The sequence below is a fragment of the Pieris rapae genome, chromosome 10 (assembly GCF_905147795.1).
Source record: "Pieris rapae chromosome 10, ilPieRapa1.1, whole genome shotgun sequence".
Taxonomy (NCBI): Eukaryota; Metazoa; Arthropoda; class Insecta; order Lepidoptera; family Pieridae; genus Pieris; species Pieris rapae.
The window spans coordinates 2,985,671-3,006,802 of NC_059518.1; the positions used below are offsets into that span (position 1 = coordinate 2,985,671).

The 21,132-nt window shown below is 33.7% G+C and overlaps 3 protein-coding genes across 3 annotated transcripts in view; 1 reads left to right on the forward strand and 2 right to left on the reverse strand.

The window, feature by feature from the left end:
• Positions 1 to 15,574, forward strand: part of LOC110994180 (dedicator of cytokinesis protein 9) — a 44,040-nt gene extending 28,466 nt beyond the window's left edge. The window contains exons 30-34 of the mRNA XM_045629917.1: positions 12,028 to 12,440; positions 12,784 to 13,000; positions 13,448 to 13,613; positions 14,122 to 14,247; positions 14,827 to 15,574. Of these exons, the coding sequence (XP_045485873.1) occupies positions 12,028 to 12,440; positions 12,784 to 13,000; positions 13,448 to 13,613; positions 14,122 to 14,247; positions 14,827 to 15,040 (1,136 nt within the window). The 3' untranslated portion in view covers positions 15,041 to 15,574. The remainder of the gene's footprint in view (positions 1 to 12,027; positions 12,441 to 12,783; positions 13,001 to 13,447; positions 13,614 to 14,121; positions 14,248 to 14,826) is intronic.
• Positions 158 to 5,172, reverse strand: LOC123689526 (venom acid phosphatase Acph-1-like). Its single transcript, XM_045629918.1, has 7 exons — positions 4,951 to 5,172; positions 3,599 to 3,709; positions 3,138 to 3,377; positions 2,066 to 2,248; positions 1,607 to 1,727; positions 1,333 to 1,544; positions 158 to 771 (listed from the first exon to the last, which is right to left on the reverse strand). The coding sequence occupies exons 1-7, from the start codon at positions 5,095 to 5,097 to the stop codon at positions 604 to 606; spliced, it is 1,182 nt and encodes a 393-aa protein (XP_045485874.1). The 5' UTR covers positions 5,098 to 5,172; the 3' UTR covers positions 158 to 603.
• Positions 5,577 to 11,500, reverse strand: LOC110994182 (venom acid phosphatase Acph-1-like). The gene is made up of 7 exons (XM_022260701.2): positions 11,336 to 11,500; positions 10,648 to 10,758; positions 9,043 to 9,282; positions 8,156 to 8,338; positions 7,568 to 7,688; positions 6,762 to 6,973; positions 5,577 to 6,102 (listed from the first exon to the last, which is right to left on the reverse strand). The coding sequence occupies exons 1-7, from the start codon at positions 11,465 to 11,467 to the stop codon at positions 5,953 to 5,955; spliced, it is 1,149 nt and encodes a 382-aa protein (XP_022116393.1). The 5' UTR covers positions 11,468 to 11,500; the 3' UTR covers positions 5,577 to 5,952.
• Positions 15,575 to 21,132: the final 5,558 nt, after the last annotated feature.

Here is a 21,132-nt window from a genome sequence, read left to right on the forward strand (position 1 = left end):
CTATATATTCTCTCATTCAAAATTTAAGGTGAAAGATAAATCTTGTGCAATGAGGAGAAATAATTATAATATATATTATTTATCTACGTTTTGGAGACATAATTGTAGTGTCTTACATTTTTTACTAGAAGTAGGATATGTTATTAAAACACCAAAATCATCTATCACAGGAGCTTTTATTTGTATAATGTATATATGTCTTTGTCTGTCTTGTATGTCTTAAAGAGGTAACGTAATAAACACACTCAAAAATTTTGCCAAAAGTTATTTTGTTTAGTTTAATCCAAATTAAAGGGCCAAATCCATCCGATACTTATAAACTTAGCGCTAAGCATCGTAATGTAAGGAAAAGACGTATGGAACTGGGTGAGTAAAACGAAACGATTGATGTTTTTGTTTAATTGTCACATGTTGACAGAATTTCAAGTCCCGCGCGATACATTCTTTTATATGATCATTAAAATGAAACATTATCATTATATTTGAAAATAAAAACATATTTTATGGACTGGTTGCATTTATTTTGTCTAGTTTAGGGCGTGTACAATCAACACCAAATATATGTATGCAAATATTGTTTTTACCAATTACAATACAACATATCTATGCAACGGGTACAAAGCATTGTTTTTTGAAATCATTTAGCGAAATCACGTAATCTTTTGTAAGGTTTATGAATGTATCATAATCACAAAATGGCTGCCCTCCACAGCCTTCTATTGGTAGTACAACGCCAGGCTTTCCTGAGTTGACATCTGTAGCGTAGACGGCCTATACGAGTAAAAAAAAATAGTTATTCTAAAAATGAAAAGAAAAAATATATACTTTTATTATTCCAGTCCTCTAGTATTATTTGGTGGACTGCTATCTGCTGTGATCTGCTAATTATAGTTTTTTTGTGGTCGTAGGTTCGAACCCCAGCTGTGCACTAATGGATTATATACCTAAGTGCGCATAAAAATGAACGGTGAAGGAAACCGGCTTGGCTTAAACCCAAAAAGTGTGTGCAAAGGAGACTGATCACCTACTTGCCTATTACATTGATAAATGATACAGATATTGGCATTACAAATAAACAGTTTCCATAGTATAGATGTAAAATAATTATTATTTACATAATTAACAAAGGTATTACTAATAATTTTAAACCTAAATAAATAACTTATTATGCCGCATAAATATTTTCTGTTGTCCTAAATAAGGAAAGATCTAGCCTTAATAATAGTAACATAATATCGTTAGATATTTCGCAGGCAAGAACTATACTTTGACATTTCCCGACAGACAGAAATGCCTCGGCGTACGCCAATACGGTAAAAACAAAAATCGTACCGTAAACCCATACTGGCCAGTTACGCTATTTCTTCTTAATTCGAGTGAAATCGTAGCTCCATACATCGGTTGATGAGGCTTAAACACTTTGACGGCAGACATAAAGGCAGCCACATTGTTCTCATGGGCCGAAAACAACCACAGTTTCTGTAAATCTTTATTGCCAGCCATATAATTATTTGTTGCGTTTATTATTCTCGCAAGAAGCACACCTGTAATTGAAAAACATTATTTCATATAAAGTTTTCAATAGATCTGCGTAAGGCTTTTTTACCTGCTGATAGTCGAATCATTTCACTGTTGTAAAATTGTGTAATATATTCGATTAATGTTATTTCTTTGATCTGTGGCATCACATCATTTGCCCACGCGGGTGGTGGTACACCGACATTTTCCTACAAATAAAAAGTCAATCAGTGGCGCTACAAACTTTTTAGGTCGGGGCCTCAGATTTCTGTATGTGTTTCATGATCATTTGTCAATCTAATAGGCAAATAGATTTCACTTCGGTCTAAGAAACGCCGCTTTGCGTACGTTATTTTTCTTCACCGTTCGAACGAATGTTAAATGCACACAAAAATTTTCATTGGTGCACAGCCGGGGATCGATACTACGACTTCAAGAATGAGAGTCGCACACTGAAGCTACTGCTCACATATACTGTTACACAATTGTAGATAAAAATTACTCTGATAAATGAAAACTTTTTGTATTGATATAATAATTTTCTTACAAATGCCTGAACTAGGTTGTCTAGATAAAACACATCTTCCGGTGTGGTGATGTTGACATCAGTCTTCGTGTTCAGGAATTCGTACAGTCCCTCATACGGTTTCATCATCTGCTTTATTTCGGGGAACGCGTAGACTTTCTCGCGTATTCTCAGATAACGTGGACAATTATAATAGTAAAGAAACTAAAATGATACAGTTAATTTAATTGAAGTTTTTATATAAAACTAGTCAGTCGTAGCTTGAAAATTATGTTCAGTCCGGTTTGATTTGCATTTAAAATACCTAATTGTCTCAATCTATTGATTAACGTTAGAATTATACAATTAGCTATGATGCTCTTAATTAAGCTCTTGAAAGAAAGATGAGCAATCACGTGATATATATGCCTTTAATTTGTCTCTGAAAAAATACTTAAGCCAACATGCCCTACATTTTACCATTAGACAAAATTAAAAGAAAACTAAAAATTATAAAGATGCCGCGACCTCAGAGCAGACGGAAAAAAACGGCTCAAATATAAGAGCCATTCCTCCAACTTTTGTTCCCTTTGGAGTAGAGACTCTTCGGCAGACTTAGGCCTTAATTTGGTGCCGAGTAGATAGTACCAGTCACCCCAAAGATGGTGCTTTGCTCGCTTGACGAATAAGTATCGCAATACAGCAAATACATGCTACTAGCACTCCACACATGCCACACACAAAACATTTTAAATTTGTTTTATTTTTCTATTTTTAATCTTTATCATTATTATAATGTTGGTTTAGAATATTGTAGATAATTTATATTTGTGTATTTCAATAGTTCAATATTAATCCCTACGTTCTACTACACAAATATTGACAAGAAAAGCAAAGAATTGAACAAAAACAAAAGTGTTTTTTTTGTTCAATTCTTTTTCGATTCAATTGTTTTTTTTTTTGTTCAATTGTTCTCTGTAATTATATGTTTTAGCAATATTTCATTGTGTGTATTATAAGTACATGGTCACTTGTAATAGACAAGTACCGATATGTATTATTTATAAATCTGATGAGTTTATGACATTTACCGAAAATAGCATTTTTAACTTACATCGTCATTCTCGTACGATGGTGTGTCATAAGGAACAGGTTGCCAATTTAAACTGGGGTTCCACCTTTGTGCTGGTGGTGGTGGGTACACGGCAGCTAGGGCAGCGAGAACTGTCATTTTGGTTCGTGCATACCCCGTTGTCTGTATGTATATTTCGTCAGGTAGGTACAGACTAGAGATGAGATTATCGTAATGTTTTCTTATATATTCGCCGATTCTGTATGCGCGCTGTTTTCCCTTCTAAAAATATGGAGTTATCATTAAGAAAAAAATATTAACATTATATGTAGACCTTGTGGTTGATGCAGTAGTTGGTTTATGTTTCTAAGGACTACGAAATGAGGACCTACCCGAGTAGATACATTCGATTTGAGATCATGTCCCACGCTTCTTTCTTGGAAGTGGGTGCCTAATGACGTCTTACTCGTTAGAGAAAGGATAATTAATATATGATAACTTACGTTGGTTAGAGCTTTCGCCCCATATGGAAAAAGTGTGCTAGTGGTATACTCTTTTGATGGAAACTTCTCCATCTCATCTAAATCTGGGGTTCTATCTCCGTGTCGGAATACCTGTATTATTAAAAGGTATGGCATTAAATATATAAACGTATTCTTTAACTTAAAACATGCTTGTACGGCGGAAGAAAACATCGCGTAGAAAAGAGTCGAAATGGGCCAGGCATCGAAGGCTGATTACCGTTATTGTCTATGAAGGAAATGGATCAATGAAAAAGATGCAGAAACCTTAGGATACCCAAAATGGGTTCTAGTATTACTGAATTATTATTATTGTTAATTTATCAGTATTGTTTGCTCTCTCGCTTGGCTTACGATATATAATAGGCATTGGTTTACAATGGAAAGGTTTCAAGGTTTCGGAAAGCGCAGTTCTCTTTGGAACCTATTTAGAAATAAAATGGTCCCAACCTGTATTCAGAAGTTACTGGATATATAGTAGTCACGAATATTTTATTTTTTCACCACTAGATGAAAGAGTTGGGCAATGTTGGCTTAGTGGCTTCAGCGTGCGACTGTCCCTGAGGTCGTAGGTTTGATCCCAGGCTGTGCATCAATCTTTCTATGTGCGCATTTACGCCCGAACCCAATAATTAATCCAAAATCTTAGATTGAATTCTGAGATCAGACCGTGACAGTCGATCGATCTCCTATCTGCATCCCAATAACCAAACCCTACGAAGATAATCCATTTTTGGCGACGGATAGAATGCAATCTCTTCGCTCTTTCTCTCTCATATATGATAATCAATATAAAGTAAATAAAACCATTTAAATAATATTAAAATATACAATAGCTATTATTTTAAAAAAGGTGGTGTAAGTTAAAATCTTAAGATAGGATATTGGCACATTTGAACAGTTATTTTCATACAAGTTCTGTGCACATACACCGATCCAACCTACCATACAGGTCTTGTATCGACAGATGGCTATCCATATATATCAATATTTGGATGGTCAAAAATGGATTGAGATAGATTATTGGGTTTGGGCGTTAACATTCGCTCGAACGGTGATAGACAACATCGTAAGGGCTTGTCTTTGACCCAAAAGTGGACAGCGTGTGTCAGGCACAGGAGGCTGCCTTAACTTCTACTAACCTATTAGATTAACGATTAGATCTTGAAACAGATACAGAAGTCTGAGGCCCAGACCTAAAAAAATTGTAGCCCCACTGATTTATTTATTTCTTTAAGATGTAAGAGTTACTTTGCCATCTTCATTCCTCTTGACAATAATTGCCGTCGATATTTATAAGATTAACGATCATGCTACGCTTTCATGATACATACCACAAAAGCCATTAAAACATCAGTGTTAGTCAAGTTGTCTCCTAATTCGAGATTGTTGTCCTGTTCCATCCCGATTCCTACGGGAGGTGACTTGAGTTCACAAGACACAGCCGATAGAAGTAAACAAAATACAACAAACGAACCCATCTTACGTAAGATACATATGACTCTCAATTGGGTAGCGCGCGCTACCGCGAGTCGAATTCGACTGCCATGCTCCTGACACCGTCTAGTTTATATCAAGTTATATTGAAAAGATCGCGATGTGATAGTGTTCGATTATCGCAAGTCCCTCTCGGTGTATATCAAGAGCATGGAATAAAGTTTTAGGGTCCGCTTTACAAATAGAAAAACTAATTGTCTTTTAAAGTCCATTGGTGCACAGTCGGGAATCGAACTTACGACCTCAGGGATGATAGTCACACGCTGAAGCCACTAGGCCAACACTGCATATTTAAATTTTTAACATAATTAGATATGTGACTGTAAAACAAACTCACTAACTCAAGGTTAAAAGCAAAGAAATTGCTTGATTCGTTATTGAAATAGACACAAATAATACACACACAGTCACAGTATATTTATTAGTTAACGTAAAACTTGTTTATTGTAAGCAATAACGTATATTATATGTACTTAATAAAAATGACAACCATGTAATTTTGAGATAATGTATGAACATGCTATTATACAAATAAGTTATTATATGCTTGAGGAAAAACTGTATGTGATGTAAATTTAAAATATATACATGTAGAAGACATCTTTTATATTAAAAATTGACAATTTTTTAAAGCATTAAGGTAATTTATAATCGTCTTGGATTAGTATTCGATACATTATATCTATATATGTATATATATAAAATATTATAAACAATATTCAATATCGGTAAATAACTTATTTTGCATATCAAATTATACAATTATATAAGATTTATAGCTAATTTTCGATTGCAAAACTGTTTCATACGACTATGTTCTTCATTTACAATCTTACATTCTATACGCAGCGTTTTTTGTATTCGCTATGCGGTAACACGTAATCTTGAGTTAGTTTGAGGAATGTATTGTAGTCGCAAAGATACCTATCTCCGCATCCATTCACTGGTAACATCACTCCATCACCTCCCGCTTCGGCTGCGTATACAACCTAAAATATAAAGTTGATGATGATCGGTCATCCAAAAACTTTATGAGATACTAATATATACGGCAGTTCTATAATATATACCATGAAACAATTTAAATCGTTTCGTATTATTCCGTTTCTGAAGTATTTTGGTAATAAACTAGATGTTACAGTGTTTCAAGATGACACTATTATATATTATAAATCTGCTTTATTATAACTAATCGTATTAGGTTCCTTCAAAAGAAAAGAGCGTATCAATTCTTGAAAGGCCGGCAACGCACTTGCGAGCCTTCTGACAATATGAGCGTCCTTGGGCGGCGGTATCACTTAACATCAAGGGATACTCATGCTCCTATTGAAAAAAAATATCATCCATTAAGTAGTTTTTTTATGCTGCTTTTACATACTGAAACACAAAAATATCCCTCCTAATAGGCCTCCTATTCCGTCTTATTGTTTATTTATTATGTTTCTAAATGTTGTATATCATAGTAATAATAAATAAGATTCATAAATAGTAAAGGTATCAATTGCTCGAAATCGCATACTTATAATATAATCTATTATATAATCCTTAACAGGAAATTCTTAGGAAATTCTTAGCCCACAAGAAAAGAAAATCTATACATATATACATCAAACATTGTTTACTTTAATTACATGTGACTAAAAATTACCATAAAAGAATATTCGTCGGTCATGCGGTCTTTCCAAAGCTCCAGCGATACAGTGGAACCGTATTTGGGCTGATGAGGTATGAAGGTTCTGGTGGCTGCTAGAAGAGCGGCAACGTTGTTCTCATGTGCAGAGTAAAGGAACAAGTTGGGCTGCTTCTTGTCTCCCTTAATTTTCGCGTTCGTTACATTAATTATATCTGTAAGTAAGCCTCCTGAAATTGCAGATATAGGTTACTAAAATTGGTGTAATTTTTCGGATGTCGAATATTCGAGAAACATAAAGTATTTATAAAAATCTATGTATTAGGGTGATTGTTATATAAAAAAATAAAAAGGTGTTTACTCATTTTAAGTAGGTACATTTTCATAGGTGCAAGATTTGGAAACCCTTTTAGACAAAAAATATCTGTGTCAGGGTTCCCAGCTCTTCTATAAACAAACATAATCTTAATTACTTAAAATAATTAAATTATTTAACCTTATTATATTTATCTTTTTTCAACCGTTATCAACACGCCTGAGTTGCATGAGTAAGTGTGTGGGTGCAAATGTGTCAGTGAGTGAAGGAGTAAAGTTAAAACATTCTATAAAAGTATAAATGCTAATAAGATTTTGGGTGACAGCCTCATACTTAGCAGGCAAATAAACCCAAAAAGGTGTTATTTCCTCAAGGTCGTAAACTACAAAATCCACCCACGTGACCCAAACCAAGTAACCATGCTTCAATCTAATTATGTATACATCTATCTATAATCACGTTTTTTTTACTGTTTCTTTTTATTAGCTTTGTTATATTCGTATTTTACCTGCGGATAATCTTATCAGCTCATCTGTGTAATACATTAGCGAGTACTCGATTTCAGTCATTTCTTTTATCTTTGGCATTACTTGTTCGGCCCACTTTGGCGTTGAAACATTGACATTATTCTGAAATTTGTTGTAATAGGGCTAATTGCGTACTGTAATCGTAATGTTTATATTTTTAATCGATATATTTTTGTATAAACTGTCTCTGCACAAAGACATCATTAATAATTACAATCAAGCCTAACTTCAGACTAATAAACTAACCTACTTTACTAAAAAGGATATTTAACGGAAAGTGTCCAATAACACTACTTATTGACTCCATAAAAGAGAAGACACTCTCTTCGGATGTACTTTATTGAGCACTCAAGACTAATGTGCACTTACACAAATGTAGCTCAATCATATGTTTGTATATAACAAAGATTTTCTTAGGTTCATATTCATGATTACATTACAGGCATTTATAGAATATACTGTAATACTTTTTACCCTTAGAAATTGATTGAAGTTTAAATTGAAATGTTTTAACATCAGCTATTTATTGCACTTAAAAGAAATAAAGTGAATTATGAAGGAAATCTTACCAGAGTTTGAAATAGATTATCCAAAATGAATACATCTTCGGGCACCGATATATTACTTCCGGTGTTTTCACTAAGAGTTTTTAAGAGATCCTGCGATGACTTCAAATAGCTTTCGATTTCTGGTAATTGATATAATTCATCTTTTAGTCGTACATACCTTGGACAGTTAAAATAGGGTAAGAACTGAAAAGCAAAAAATATTTCGTTTGTCTACTTGTAATAATAATAATTTATTTATTGCAAGAATATGGTACAAAATGTTAAGGTGGTACAATCCTAAGTCGTTAGCATATTCTGCTACACACTGAGGCGCGCGAATTTTCATTTTACATTATTAGTTAGAGTCAATTCTTATATTATCTGTATCGTTTATATCATACTTTATTAAATTTGTATAAATTACAATGTCTCATCTCCATTGAAGGCTGACGTTGGATTCAAAAGTCTTTACTGCGATTCCTATTACAGGTAATAGGAATTATATTTTGAATTCGTATTCTGTTAACAACCCCATTTTTATTTATTTGGTAATGATAACTTTGCATTAAAATTCGATATTTAAAAATTATAATAACTTTGACAGTATAAAGTTGATCAGTCTAGAAACCTTGAACTTTCTTTAAATATATGCAAGAACCGCTCGTCGCAAGTGTGAATTATACTTTTTATACTTAAACCAGCTACGGACGGGGAATATAGATGGTACAAGAAACATGTTTGATTCTATAATTGATTTTAGGAATTTAAAAAGTCGATTGCGATTTCCTAGTGACCAAATAAGGCTGGGCTGCAGCTGTATATATTGTATGTGTGTAAATAACATGAGCCTCCTGCCCGTTTGCCCCCTGTTCTATAAAAAAAAATAAACCTAAAAACATACCACTTACTTCATCATCAATGCGCGATGGCGTGTCGTAGGGTATTGGTTGCCAATTGAAGTTAGGAAGCCACTGCTGAAGTGGTGGGGGTGGGTAAATGGCTGCTAGAGCAGTTAATGCGGTCATCTTTGTACGGGCATAGTCAGTTGTTTGTATTTTTATCTCCTCAGGCAAGTAGAACTTTGATATAATGTTATCGTAACGTTTCCTCAAGTACTGCCCTACGCTGAATGCTCTTCGCTTTCCAATCTGTAACAGGAATTTTGCTGTATTTGTTGTGCGTAATAATAAAACTTTAGTCTCAAAGAGTCTTAATAATATAAAAAAATACGCTTGTTTAGTACGATACATATTATATATGATAAGAGAATATACGGTAAGAACAGTGTAATACGAAGCCTTACAAAAGTAGTGCAAATGGGCCGGTAAAATCCACGTTTGTCATGACAAATCGCACAAAAATACCATTTCTTAAAACAGTCCAGTAGGAAAGAATAATAGAGGGCGCCGACCAGAGAAAGATGAAATAGTGGGAGTTATGTAGTTTGGTTGATTTCACATTTTAGCACTCAACTTCAACAACACTTGTAGGCATTAAATTGTAAAATGTCAGTTTAGTACTATGCCTTTTACTATTTTATTCACTCATATGTTAAGTACACTTATTCTGCAATGTCACTTAGTTGGAGGCAATTAAGTAAAATTAGATTTTGTTAACGTAACCCTAATTTTATGTTAGTTATACGCTCCTATTTTAAACGATTAAAGCCTTCAAACAAAGAGTTTCATTTAACATATATTTGAACATCCCAACATCATTTGAAAAACAATCACCACCCTATAACTGGAGGAGTGATTGGAAAATAGTAGCGAAGAGAAGAGACAAATAGAAGAACTTGGAGGCATTCACAGCGCCGGAAATCGTGTACTTATATCTTATATATAAAATTCTTGTGTCACGGTGTAATAGTAACCGAACTCCTCCGAAACGGCTCGACCGATTCTCATGAAATTTTGTGTGCGTATTTGATGAATAATGAGAATCTGAGCTGAGAATCGGACAACATCTATTTTCATCCCCCTAAATGTTAAGGGTGGTCCCTTAGATCAGGGACTGGACTTAGGTGATCCAATAGAGAAAACCCCTAAATTTTTTTATTTATTTTTTAGACAAAATTTTTCGTTTTTATTTTTTTACGATACACCATACAAAAATACATGCAACCCTAAATTTTCACCCCTCTACAATCATCCCTTATGTTTTTTTTGTTAATTATAAACTTTATTTTTTGGCACAAAAACGTGGCAAAACAACGTTTGCCGGGTCAGCTAGTTACATATAATGTCATAAACATAATGTAGTCGAATATTTTTATTATTATTTAGTTTACATATTGCTCCGTGTGTTATAAATATATCTAAATATATTCATTTATCATTATAATACACGGATTGTTTGCTAATTTATAATATTAATTATAAAACATTGTGTGCGTAAATGAAACTCTAATTCAAGAGCATTATTAGAAGGTTGACAGAATTTTTTACGTAAAATCAATTATCTACAGGATACACAAGTGCGCGAAAAATTTACATTTTAATTGAAATACTTACGTTGGTTAGAGACTTTTTGCCGTATGGAAAGAATATTTGCGGATCTAAATCTGATGATGGGAACTTGTCCAGTTCTTCTTGGTCTGGTGTTCTGTCGCCATGGCGAAAAACCTTGAAAATTAATTTTTAATCCTTAATGTATTTTCTTATAATTAAGGTCCATATTCTAATTTGTGTAGTCACAATCTCATCTCGCTGTAAAATATACAGAAACAAAAGCTCTGGATTTTTATTGACCTTCTAGAATACGAACGTAAGTGGTTTAAGAGCGCAGTGGAACCGTCTGCTCCTTAGCCAAAGTCTGAGCCTGGGCCAATTACAACCACAACACACACGCATTACACACTTAAAACATACTTTGTTCTTTAAAAGAAAATAAATTGTTATATTTTTTTTCTTCTTAGTTTTTTAATATTACTTTCTATGTGTATATTTTGTTTTTAAATGTTGTCTATTTTTAAAAATGAATAATAGTCTCATTTTTAGTGTGATAAAATTATTTTTAAATACACATAAGCGCCTGACTGCATAAGCAAAGGTCCTTATTTCTCGATGAAAAATTTACTCCTTGTTTGGTTAAAAAAAGCGCTAATATATGTAGGAGTGTCCACTAAAGCATCACGAATCTTTCTCTAACGTTATTATTCTTAAGAACTATTTTTTTTTAATCACTCATAATTATACCGACCACAAAAGCCATCACCATATCTGAGATTGCGGCTCTAGCTTCTTGACTATTTGATACATTTTCTTTCACCGCATATTCCTCTCCAGCACACAGGCAAATACAAGATAAACAAAACACCACAATAGATCTCATTTTAACAAGTCGCAATCGACTCGTGTACGCGTCTAAATTTCGACTGTAGCTATGCACATCTTTTCTCGTTTATATATAGCTCAAAGCCTTATTCATTAACTCTTTTTAGCAAGTTTTAGTATTAATTGCAATATATAAGTGTACATGTAGCTGATTAGAATTAGGTAGTCGCTTTTCGTAACGTTTGAGCTTAAGTTAAATGAAATGCTTTCTTAAGACGATTTAAGAAGAGTACTCAATTTTATATTCATGATTTTATCAACAATGTAACGCGTCACATACTCCTTACAATTTATTACATCAAATTCATCATTGTTATTTCATTATAATTATTTAATTAAAATTATAGTAATACAGCGTTAAACAGCCATGTAATTTTAGGGTAACCTGTGAAATTTGTTCATATATGTCAATATATTATGTTATTTTTATAATTTATGATGACATAAATATGTCATGCGGGCAATTAACTGACTATGACAGAATATGCAACCTTGCTTGCATTTTATTTGTTGCATGCTTATACATAATGCGTTTACAAATAAATCCTATTTTTACAGGCATGACAGACATTCATTACAACGAGCAAGCTCTGCTTGATCAGCTCTTGCTGTGCACAGAATACGTAGATAGAGCAGAGAGATACGAACTCCTTGGTCCCATTTATCGCCTTATTATACCAATCTACGAAAGGAGAAAGGATTATCAGGCACTCCTTACCAGTTACCAACATTTGACCAAGGCGTACGCAAAGGTCATTGAAGTCACAAATTCTGGGAAGCGATTGCTCGGAAGATTTTATCGGGTGGCGTTCTTCGGAAAGGCGCATTTCGGCGAGGATGAAGAAGGCATCGAGTTTATTTATAAGGAACCTAAACTGACGTCATTGAGCGAGATATCGGAAAGACTTCAACAGTTTTATGAACAGAAATTGGGTTCGGGCTGCGTTAAAATGATTATGGATTCGGCACCGGTGGGTAGTAATCGCTCTCAGTGCTGCGTAGAGTTAGGTTCAACACTAGCTTATATGTTTCGTGATTAAAGTATTATATAGTACATCGTAAATTTGTATGTCAAAACGTATAGCTTAGCTCAAATTTGGGTATATAAAATATATTCTGATTTCTGGGTTATTAACAGGATCAAATAAAAGTATTTACGATATTTTTATTAATAACTAACGAAATAAAATCAAATCAATGAATATTTTTCGGATTAAAAAATAAACAACGCGTAAATTCACGATAAACGCATTTGATAGTTCGTGAATTCTTCGTACACCTTTTTGTTTATGTAAAAACATTTAATTTTTTTAGGTAAATCGTGATGAATTAGACTCCAAACTAGCGTATATCCAAGTGACCTGGGTCCGGGCAGCGCCCGAAGGTATGCTGGCCTGCTCATCGAGTGCTGAGGGCTCCTTCGAAAGAGCTCATAATATCAGACGATTCGTTTTTGAAACACCATTTACGAGAGATGGCGCTGCAAGAGGACCTGTACATCATCAAAGATTGAGGCTTACACATCTTACAGGTACTTTTGAAATATTTAAAAAAAATATCCTCATATATTTGCAGACAGACACAAAAAAATGAAGTAAAACTCTCAAAAAAAATATTTTGGGCTACAGTCAAACGTACATAAAATTAATAACTATAGAACTCATTGTTGTATGTATGGGATGGAAGATTAAAATAAAATTATATGGAGATATTTTGGATTGGAGATATTGAGGATTATCTTCATACGAATTACGAAATTCATTTAAGAAGCCATTTTATCCGCCGATAGTTAGTAAATAAATAACAATAGAGTTTGCTACAATTCAAAAAATAGGAATTTAGAATCTTATTATTTAGTTAATTTTATTATTTAATATTATGAGAACATATATAAATAACTTAGAATGTTCGTAATAATATTTTTTTTTTACTTCGGGTACAAGGAAAAATCTAACATAAAACTTCAACAATGTTCCAGCCGAAAACTGGTTTCCATACGTCAAAAGGCGTATACCGGTGAGCGAATGTCAAGTTGAGGAGAAGAGTCCAATAGAGGTCGCAGTCGCTGAAATGGAGAGTCAGGTCAATGAACTGAATGAGATCGTCCACGCTAAGACACCTGATTTGAAGAAGTTGCAACTCAGGTAATTGTAAACTTTATTCGGTGTTACATCTAGTGGCGCTACAACCCTTAATGGAACAAAACATTGCATAAAATCTTAATGTGGTTTAAGTTTTCATTTTTTTGTTTATAACTGTTATTTTTATCGTTTAGTTTTAGTAATTATTTTTATTATTTTGTGGTCGTTTCTTTAGTTTTTTTCCTTTGATATATTGCTTAAGTTTTAATGTAATTGATTTGTGTGTTAAATTTGTGATATTATATTTTCTTGTATTTTTGTTTTGTTTGTTTTTGTTAATACACATTGTTTTAGAATGATTTCTTAAACAGACTTAAGGACTAAAGATGCTGTTAATCAATCAGATTAATCGGACCATGCAATCACTGTCTCACTCCCGTTTTTAAAAGATGGCGCAGGTGTAAACTCAATTTTAAAGAAACTAATTCGTTTTCCATAAAAGTCTATTGTTTTTTGAATTAATGATATTCGCGTAATATTAAATTTAATTGCAATTAAAATTGGTTTTCAGACTTCAAGGCAGCGTGTGCGTCCAAGTAAATGCGGGTCCGATCGCGTACGCGAACGCGTTTCTCGATCCAACGCTCGCGCCCATGTATCCTGATGACTTGGTGGACAAACTCAAGGCTACTTTCAAGTAAGTTTAATTTATTATTATTGTAAGATTTTCTGTATACTGGATAAAAGTTGCCTGTGCTCTGCAAAAATCGACCTTGTTCAGAAGTGGGAATTCATAAATTTCTTAAATATTAGAAAAAAATCTGTTACAATATTTCCAAGGAGTCTGGTAATATTAAACAGCATTTTTATTAACCTGTTATTTAGTTTTAAAAGTTGTAGTACTTTTTAATACTTAAAGTTCAAATACATTTGTAACCTGCAAATGACTGCACGATTTAAAACTTGTAATTACCACAATAACTCTGCAATTTTTTTAAATAAAATGAACATGAATTACGGTTATATAGTTGTTTGGTGAAGTAATAAGTGTTTTGTTTTGGAAAATTTGCCCGTAACCGTAATTTAAGACCATGTCAGACTATAGTAATATATAGAGATAGTAGAATAACAGTTACCAAATGCATTATAGTTAATCAAATTTAAACAAGAGCTGTCAAACCATTTTTGTATCAAGTTTTATTTTATATTGTCTATGTACTTGATATATAAAACCTTACTTGTACTGCTAATCCATAAAGTATTTTTTACCTTTCAGAGAGTTCCTAACAGTATGTCACTCGGCCTTGCAACTTAACGCTAAACTGATCAGTTCCGACCAACACTCATACCACGAGGCACTTGAAGCGAATTATCTTAAACTCAGCGATTCCCTTTCTTCACTCCTAGGACAACCCTTACACGACATACTGGTCAACGGTAATCTTAGTACCACAGTTACTGGGGTGGAACTTGATTGTAGTAATGCTTAGTAATGCGTTTCTAAAGTAATAAAATGTTTCCGTATCACGATAATTCTATAAGTCGTTCAGCATTGCTCTATAGTTTGTAATGGGAGAAATAACACGAATTTGTCATTGCTAGACTTAGCAATAGCTAACCTGAAATAATTCTTAACATCAGAAGTTTCTGTAGTTCTGCTGCAACATAAAAGGTCATCCTATAATGCAAGCCCTTCATAAAATCTTGCAAGTACTAAAATTGAGAGAGAACTATTACTTATCGTGTAATTACTCTGAAATAATAATATAATCCTTATTTGTCACTGCAACCTACAATACATGTATCCTACGCGTTTAAGTTTTAAGAGGGTACTTCGACAGGTACCTTCCATTAACGCCAAATAATTTGTAGAACTGACAGATTCAGTCGCGCTTATTTCGACTAGAACGGTCAAAGATGTAGTGTGGACTCAGTTTCCGCCCATTTGGACGTTGTCTAAAGTCTTATAAAGCCAGCTTAGCTCCTTCCAGGCGGTCAAAATTTGCCAGTGGTTTGGGCTGGCCTTAAAATTGTCATTGATTTCAAACTTAATCGTCCTTATCGTAAAACATTAACTGTAGTTAGTACAGTATTAGTAAGTTATATTATTTCAATAGAAAAAATGGTAGCCATGGTAACGAATACCGTGTATTAATCCATTTTCAAAAAGGCCATAAGTCTGATATTGATTACCTTCTCCGAGCCAAATTTTGTAAACTTTTTTGTACTACCCACACTACAAGTCATGAAATATAGAAATAGTCCATTAGTACTGATGTAGTCCATTTCACATTTAGAACTTGATGTGCCTAATACAGCCTAAAAGCTAAACGGCGTAGAATTTTTTCTATTAGACAATTGTATTTGTAAGATATATTAAGAAATTGATCTGATGCTTTTTTATCACTGCGATCGATAATATACCAAAGACTGCGTAATTAATCAAATAACACCTCGTCTTTGTATTAAATTTTTATCTGCACAAACTTAAATAAGCATAGTTTATTGCTTATTTACCCATATTTATCACCTCATACAAGCCGACAAAAGAACATACACCTGATATAAGCGGATCGCCAGCAAAAAATTCATCTGCCAATATCATATAATTGTAGGTCCTTACAACATGTGAACCTCATTTCAATTCTATATTTATCCTCTACAAAAATCCTGTATACGTGCGTGTGTACGTACTATGTTGAAGTTTGCGTGTAATATTTTTTTGTGCAAAGGTATAAAAGTAATATTTTAAATATGTTATCGTAGACAGGCGCTGTTCGATCACTTAAGGTTCAATATTCAAATAACTACCACTATACTAATACCACATATTGTTAAATAAAATTTAAACACGTCTTCTCTATTCAACTCCTTTATTGCAACTCATGACTAAACATACCGCTCACCAAAACATATTGTTTTTAACTTAAAGCTTTACATTATATTATATTGAACTTAAACTTAAACTTCTTACTTAACTTTATACAAAAAATAACAATGCTTATTAACCTTATAAAAAAATGTAACAATACTTGAAAAACTTCCTTTCGAATAGTGGACTGTATTAATAAAAAATATCATGCAGACTACATGAAATCATTTTCTTTTGGCAACATCAATAATTTTGATACTGGTCTTTTCACTGTATTAAGGTAACCTTTGCATCTTAATGTAACTACTCTTATCAATCCGTCACTTCCGGGGTGGACTTCTTTAACGCATCCTAATAACCATCTAGTAGGTGGTAAGTCGTCCTCTTTTATGATTACAATATCTCCAATATTTGGGGCTGAAATATTGTTTTGCCATTTGTATCGTTGCTGCATGGTATTGAGATATTCGGTCTTCCATCTCTTCCAAAAATCTTGTGTCATCTTTTGTATCTTATACCATCCAGCAACAAAGCCAATTTTCTTGTCATCGTAATTAACATCAGGAATGCTTATTAGGGGTTCCCCTATTATGAAATGACCCGGAGTTAGTGGTGTGAGGGTTTCAAAAGTTTCGTCCATTTGACATATGGGGCGGGAGTTTAGACATGCTTCTATTTGTGCTAGTAACGTCGAAAGCTCTTCAAAGGTTAATTTGGTATTTCCATTAATTCTTAGTAAATGTCTTTTAGCTGATTTGACTCCAGCTTCCCATAAACCGCCATAATTAGGCATTCTTGGTGGAATAAAGTGCCAAGTTGTTCCGTCATTGGATAATAGTTCGGCTACTTCTTTTGTTATGTTAGCTTTACTTTTCCGAAACAAATCCTTAAGTTCTTTGGATGCACCAACGAAGTTAGTGGCGTTATCGCTCCATATGTCAGAACAAAATCCTCTTCTAGCTACAAATCTACGAAATGCAGCAATAAATGCTTGTGATGTTAAATCTGTTACAGCTTCTAAATGAATTGCACGGGTTGTCATACAAACAAATAGGCAGATATATCCTTTTGTAGCATGGTGACCTCGACCTTTAGACGATTTAATCCAAATCGGGCCTGCATAGTCCACACCAGAATTAAGAAATGCTCTGTGCGGGTTCACTCTGCATGCAGGAAGCTGTCCCATTCTTTGCGTCTGTCCCTTAGCCTTACTTATTATACAAACCTTGCAATTTCTAATGCACAATTTAATAGCATTCTTCATGCCTACAATCCAGAATCTACTTCGAATGTACGCCTTCATTATTTGAATACCACCATGTAAAGTTTTAATATGTGCATCTTGGACAATTAATTTTGTAATGTGAACTTGTTGAGATAAAATAATTGGATGTTGACTAGCTTCAGAAATTTCTGCATTCTGCAGTCTTCCTCCTACTCTTAAAATACCATTTTTATCTAGAAAAGGACACAATGTTGACAGTGAGCTTTTGGGTTTGACCTTTCCTTCTTTCTTCAAGTCTTCTATGTCCTTTTGATATATTCTGTCTTGATAAAAATGAACACACCTTTGTAATGTATTTTCCATTTCTTCGGTTGTTATATGTAACTTCTTGCTTCCTTTCTTCATTCTCATACAGTACGATATAACTCTTTTCAATCTGTTTAAGGTTGAAAATCGTTCCCATATTGGTTTTTCGTCTTCCTGTAATATGTTGGTATGATAAAAACCTTCTTTTTCACTTCCTTCTTTTTCTTCTTCATAGGTCTGAGGTATAGAATAATTTCTTAAGATTTGTATTCTTTCATGTTTAAGCCATTCTGGCCCATTCCACCATAAGTCAATGTTGTTAAGTTCACTGGATTTTACTCCTCTGGAGGCAACGTCAGCTGGATTTTCATATGATTGTACGTGATTCCACTTGCTACTATTAAGATATCTTTGTATTTCTGCCACTCTGTTGGCGACGAATGTGTGCCATCTACCCGGCTGAGATTGAAGCCAAGATAACACTACCATGGAATCGGTGTACACGTAAACATTATCGATGGAAACTTTTAGTATTTCAGTGACTTCTTCCATTAATTCTGACAGCAATGCAGCAGCACACAATTCAAGTCTTGGAATAGAAAGCTGTTTTAGAGGAGCCACCTTTGTTCGAGATGCAATCATTGATACATAGATTGCATTATTTTCATCAACTACTCGCAGGTAAGCAACAGCTGCAAACGCCTTTTCTGAGGCATCTGCGAAGCCGTGAATTTGTACTTCTTTCGTGTATGATGACATATGAAACCAACGAGGCACTTTAATGTGTTGTAGAGCTGGTAAGTCATTTCTATAATCTATCCATTCTTTAACTAGCTTTTCAGGAAGTTCATCATCCCACTCAAATTTTAGAAGCCATAGCTTTTGTATAAAAGTTTTTGCTATGATGATGACAGGAGATAACCACCCAAAAGGGTCAAATAAACGGGCAATGTCAGACAGGATAGATCTTTTTGTTATAGGATAGGTAAGTAAAGGTAAGTTAACTGTTATTTTAAATGCATCTTCTCTTCGATCCCAAGTAAGTCCTAAGATTTTAATAACTTTGTCTAATTTAATTTCCAATGAATCTTCAATTTTGTTGTTTTCTTGAATGTGTTGTAGTACTTCTTCAGAATTACTTGACCACTTTTTTATTTTGAAACCGCCTTTTTCTAATATCTCTTTAATGTCAACACATAACTTTTTTGCCTTCTCTACATCTTCATGTCCCCCCATTAAATCATCAACGTAAAATGACTCTTTTATTGCTTTCATAGCTTCAGAGTACCTAACATCACTAGAACATTCATCGTCGGCTAACCTTAATAGAGTTCTTACAGCTAGGAATGGAGCTGCAGCCGTTCCAAATGTTACAGTCGTTAATTGGTAACTTTTTAATATTTCATCTGAATTGTCTCGCCAAACGATGCATTGTAATTTTGTGTGTTCCTCGGACATCTTCACCATTCTATACATCTTCATTATATCACCGACAAAACAAATATAATGTTGTCTCCATGTGATAATTAAACTTCGAAGGTCTTGTTGTATTACAGGACCAACCAACATTGTATCGTTCAAGGAATACCCTTGAGAACCTTTTGCTGATGCATCAAAGAAGAAGAGAGGTACTCGAACCTTCGTAGTGTCTTTGTCTTGTCTTACTACCGCATGATGAGGTAGATAAATTGTATTGCAGTCATTCTGATCTTCAAGCTCTTTCATATGACCCAAATCGATATATTCTTTTATAACTTTTGTATATTCATCTTTTAATTGTTTATCTTTATTTAATCTTTTCTCTAGATGCTGAAATCTCTTTATTGCTTGTTCTTTAGTATCTCCTACTTGCTTAATAGTATCTTCTTTACTTCGCTTTAGTGGTAGTTGTACAATATATTTACCGTCAATGTCTCTTTGGGTTGTGCTTGAGTAAATTCTTTCACATTCTTCTTCTTCTTTTGTGTATATAACTTTCTTCTTAAATAAATCTTTGTCAATTTCCCAAAAAGATTTCAGTAAATCATTGTCTTCTTTAATGTGCATACTTGTAATATTAATGTTATAGTTGGAGCATAGGGTTTTCCCAGACAGTATCCAACCAAGACTAGTCTTCTGAGCTACTAAACCGCATTCAAGACGGATTAACCCATCTTCTATTATTTTTGCAAAATCACCAGCACCCAATAATAAATCAATTCGACTTGGCATGAAACAGGTAGGGTCAGCCAACTCAATATTTAGTAAATCACTTTTATTCATAATTACTTTCTTCGCAGGTATTAATGATGAAATAGTTTTTAGAACGTAGGCTTCAGTGTAAATGTAAGTAGAATTAGCTTTAATAGATAGCTGGACTTTAGACTTAAGGCAATGCTTTTCTTCACCGATACCCGAAACTGTGCCGTTGACTTTCTCTTTCTTTAAGTTTAGAAGTTCAACGACTCTGGTTGTTACAAAAGTCGCTTCTGAACCCTGGTCAACAAGGGCACGGAGTGTATGATAGTCACCCGAGCTTGATTTCACGTGAACTAGAGCAGTAGCCAATAAAACACCTTGACTCGATTTTTCTTCGCTGGAATAATGTGATGCTACTTTTGTTTCAATATCTTGTGATGTTAATGAAGTTGTTTTTAGTGATGCAGGAGCTTCTTGTTTCCTTTTTAAATGCAGAAGAAAATTATGTTTTCTTCCACATAACTTACATGAAATGTGTCGCTTGCATTCAGTCACCTTGTGATTTGGTAGCAAGCAATTAAAACACAGGTTGTTTTTTAATGCAATATTATGTCTGTCTTCCACACTTTGCTGAATAAAATCTTTGCAATTATGAATGTAATGGTCTTTGTTACATAAGGAGCATGAGGGCTTAGTATCAACACCTTCTTTAGCCACGTAAAAACTCTTTTGTACTATTTGTCTTAGATCTTTTGAACAGTTTTGGTTAGTTGTGTTTACTAGCTCCAAAGTTCGATACTTGGATTCTAGAAAATTCTTTAGGTCTTCCCAAGTTGGTAAGTAGTCGGAGTCATCTTTGTATATATGTTCTTCCCAATTTTTATGCGTATCTTGATCAAGTTTATTTACCACTACATGTATTATAATCGGACTCCAAGACTCAGTCGATATTCCTAAGTTATTTAAATTATTTATGCACTCACTTGTTGTATCCAAAATTA

What these genes read in the sequence shown, in the direction of transcription:
- LOC123689526 (XM_045629918.1), bottom strand. Translation starts at nt 5,097, where the DNA reads ATGGGTTCGTTTGTTGTATTTTGTTTACTTCTATCGGCTGTGTCTTGT. An exon ending in ACAACCTAGTTCAGGCATTT is followed by an intron (nt 1,728 to 2,065) that starts GTAAGAAAATTA and finishes TTTTATTTGTAG; the next exon opens with GAAAATGTCGGTGTACCACC. An exon ending in AATGATTCGACTATCAGCAG is followed by an intron (nt 1,545 to 1,606) that starts GTAAAAAAGCCT and finishes TTTCAATTACAG; the next exon opens with GTGTGCTTCTTGCGAGAATA.
- LOC110994182 (XM_022260701.2), bottom strand. Translation starts at nt 11,467, where the DNA reads ATGAGATCTATTGTGGTGTTTTGTTTATCTTGTATTTGCCTGTGTGCT. An exon ending in GCTGATAAGATTATCCGCAG is followed by an intron (nt 6,974 to 7,567) that starts GTAAAATACGAA and finishes CTGCAATTTCAG; the next exon opens with GAGGCTTACTTACAGATATA. An exon ending in CCGACGAATATTCTTTTATG is followed by an intron (nt 6,103 to 6,761) that starts GTAATTTTTAGT and finishes TTTATATTTTAG; the next exon opens with GTTGTATACGCAGCCGAAGC.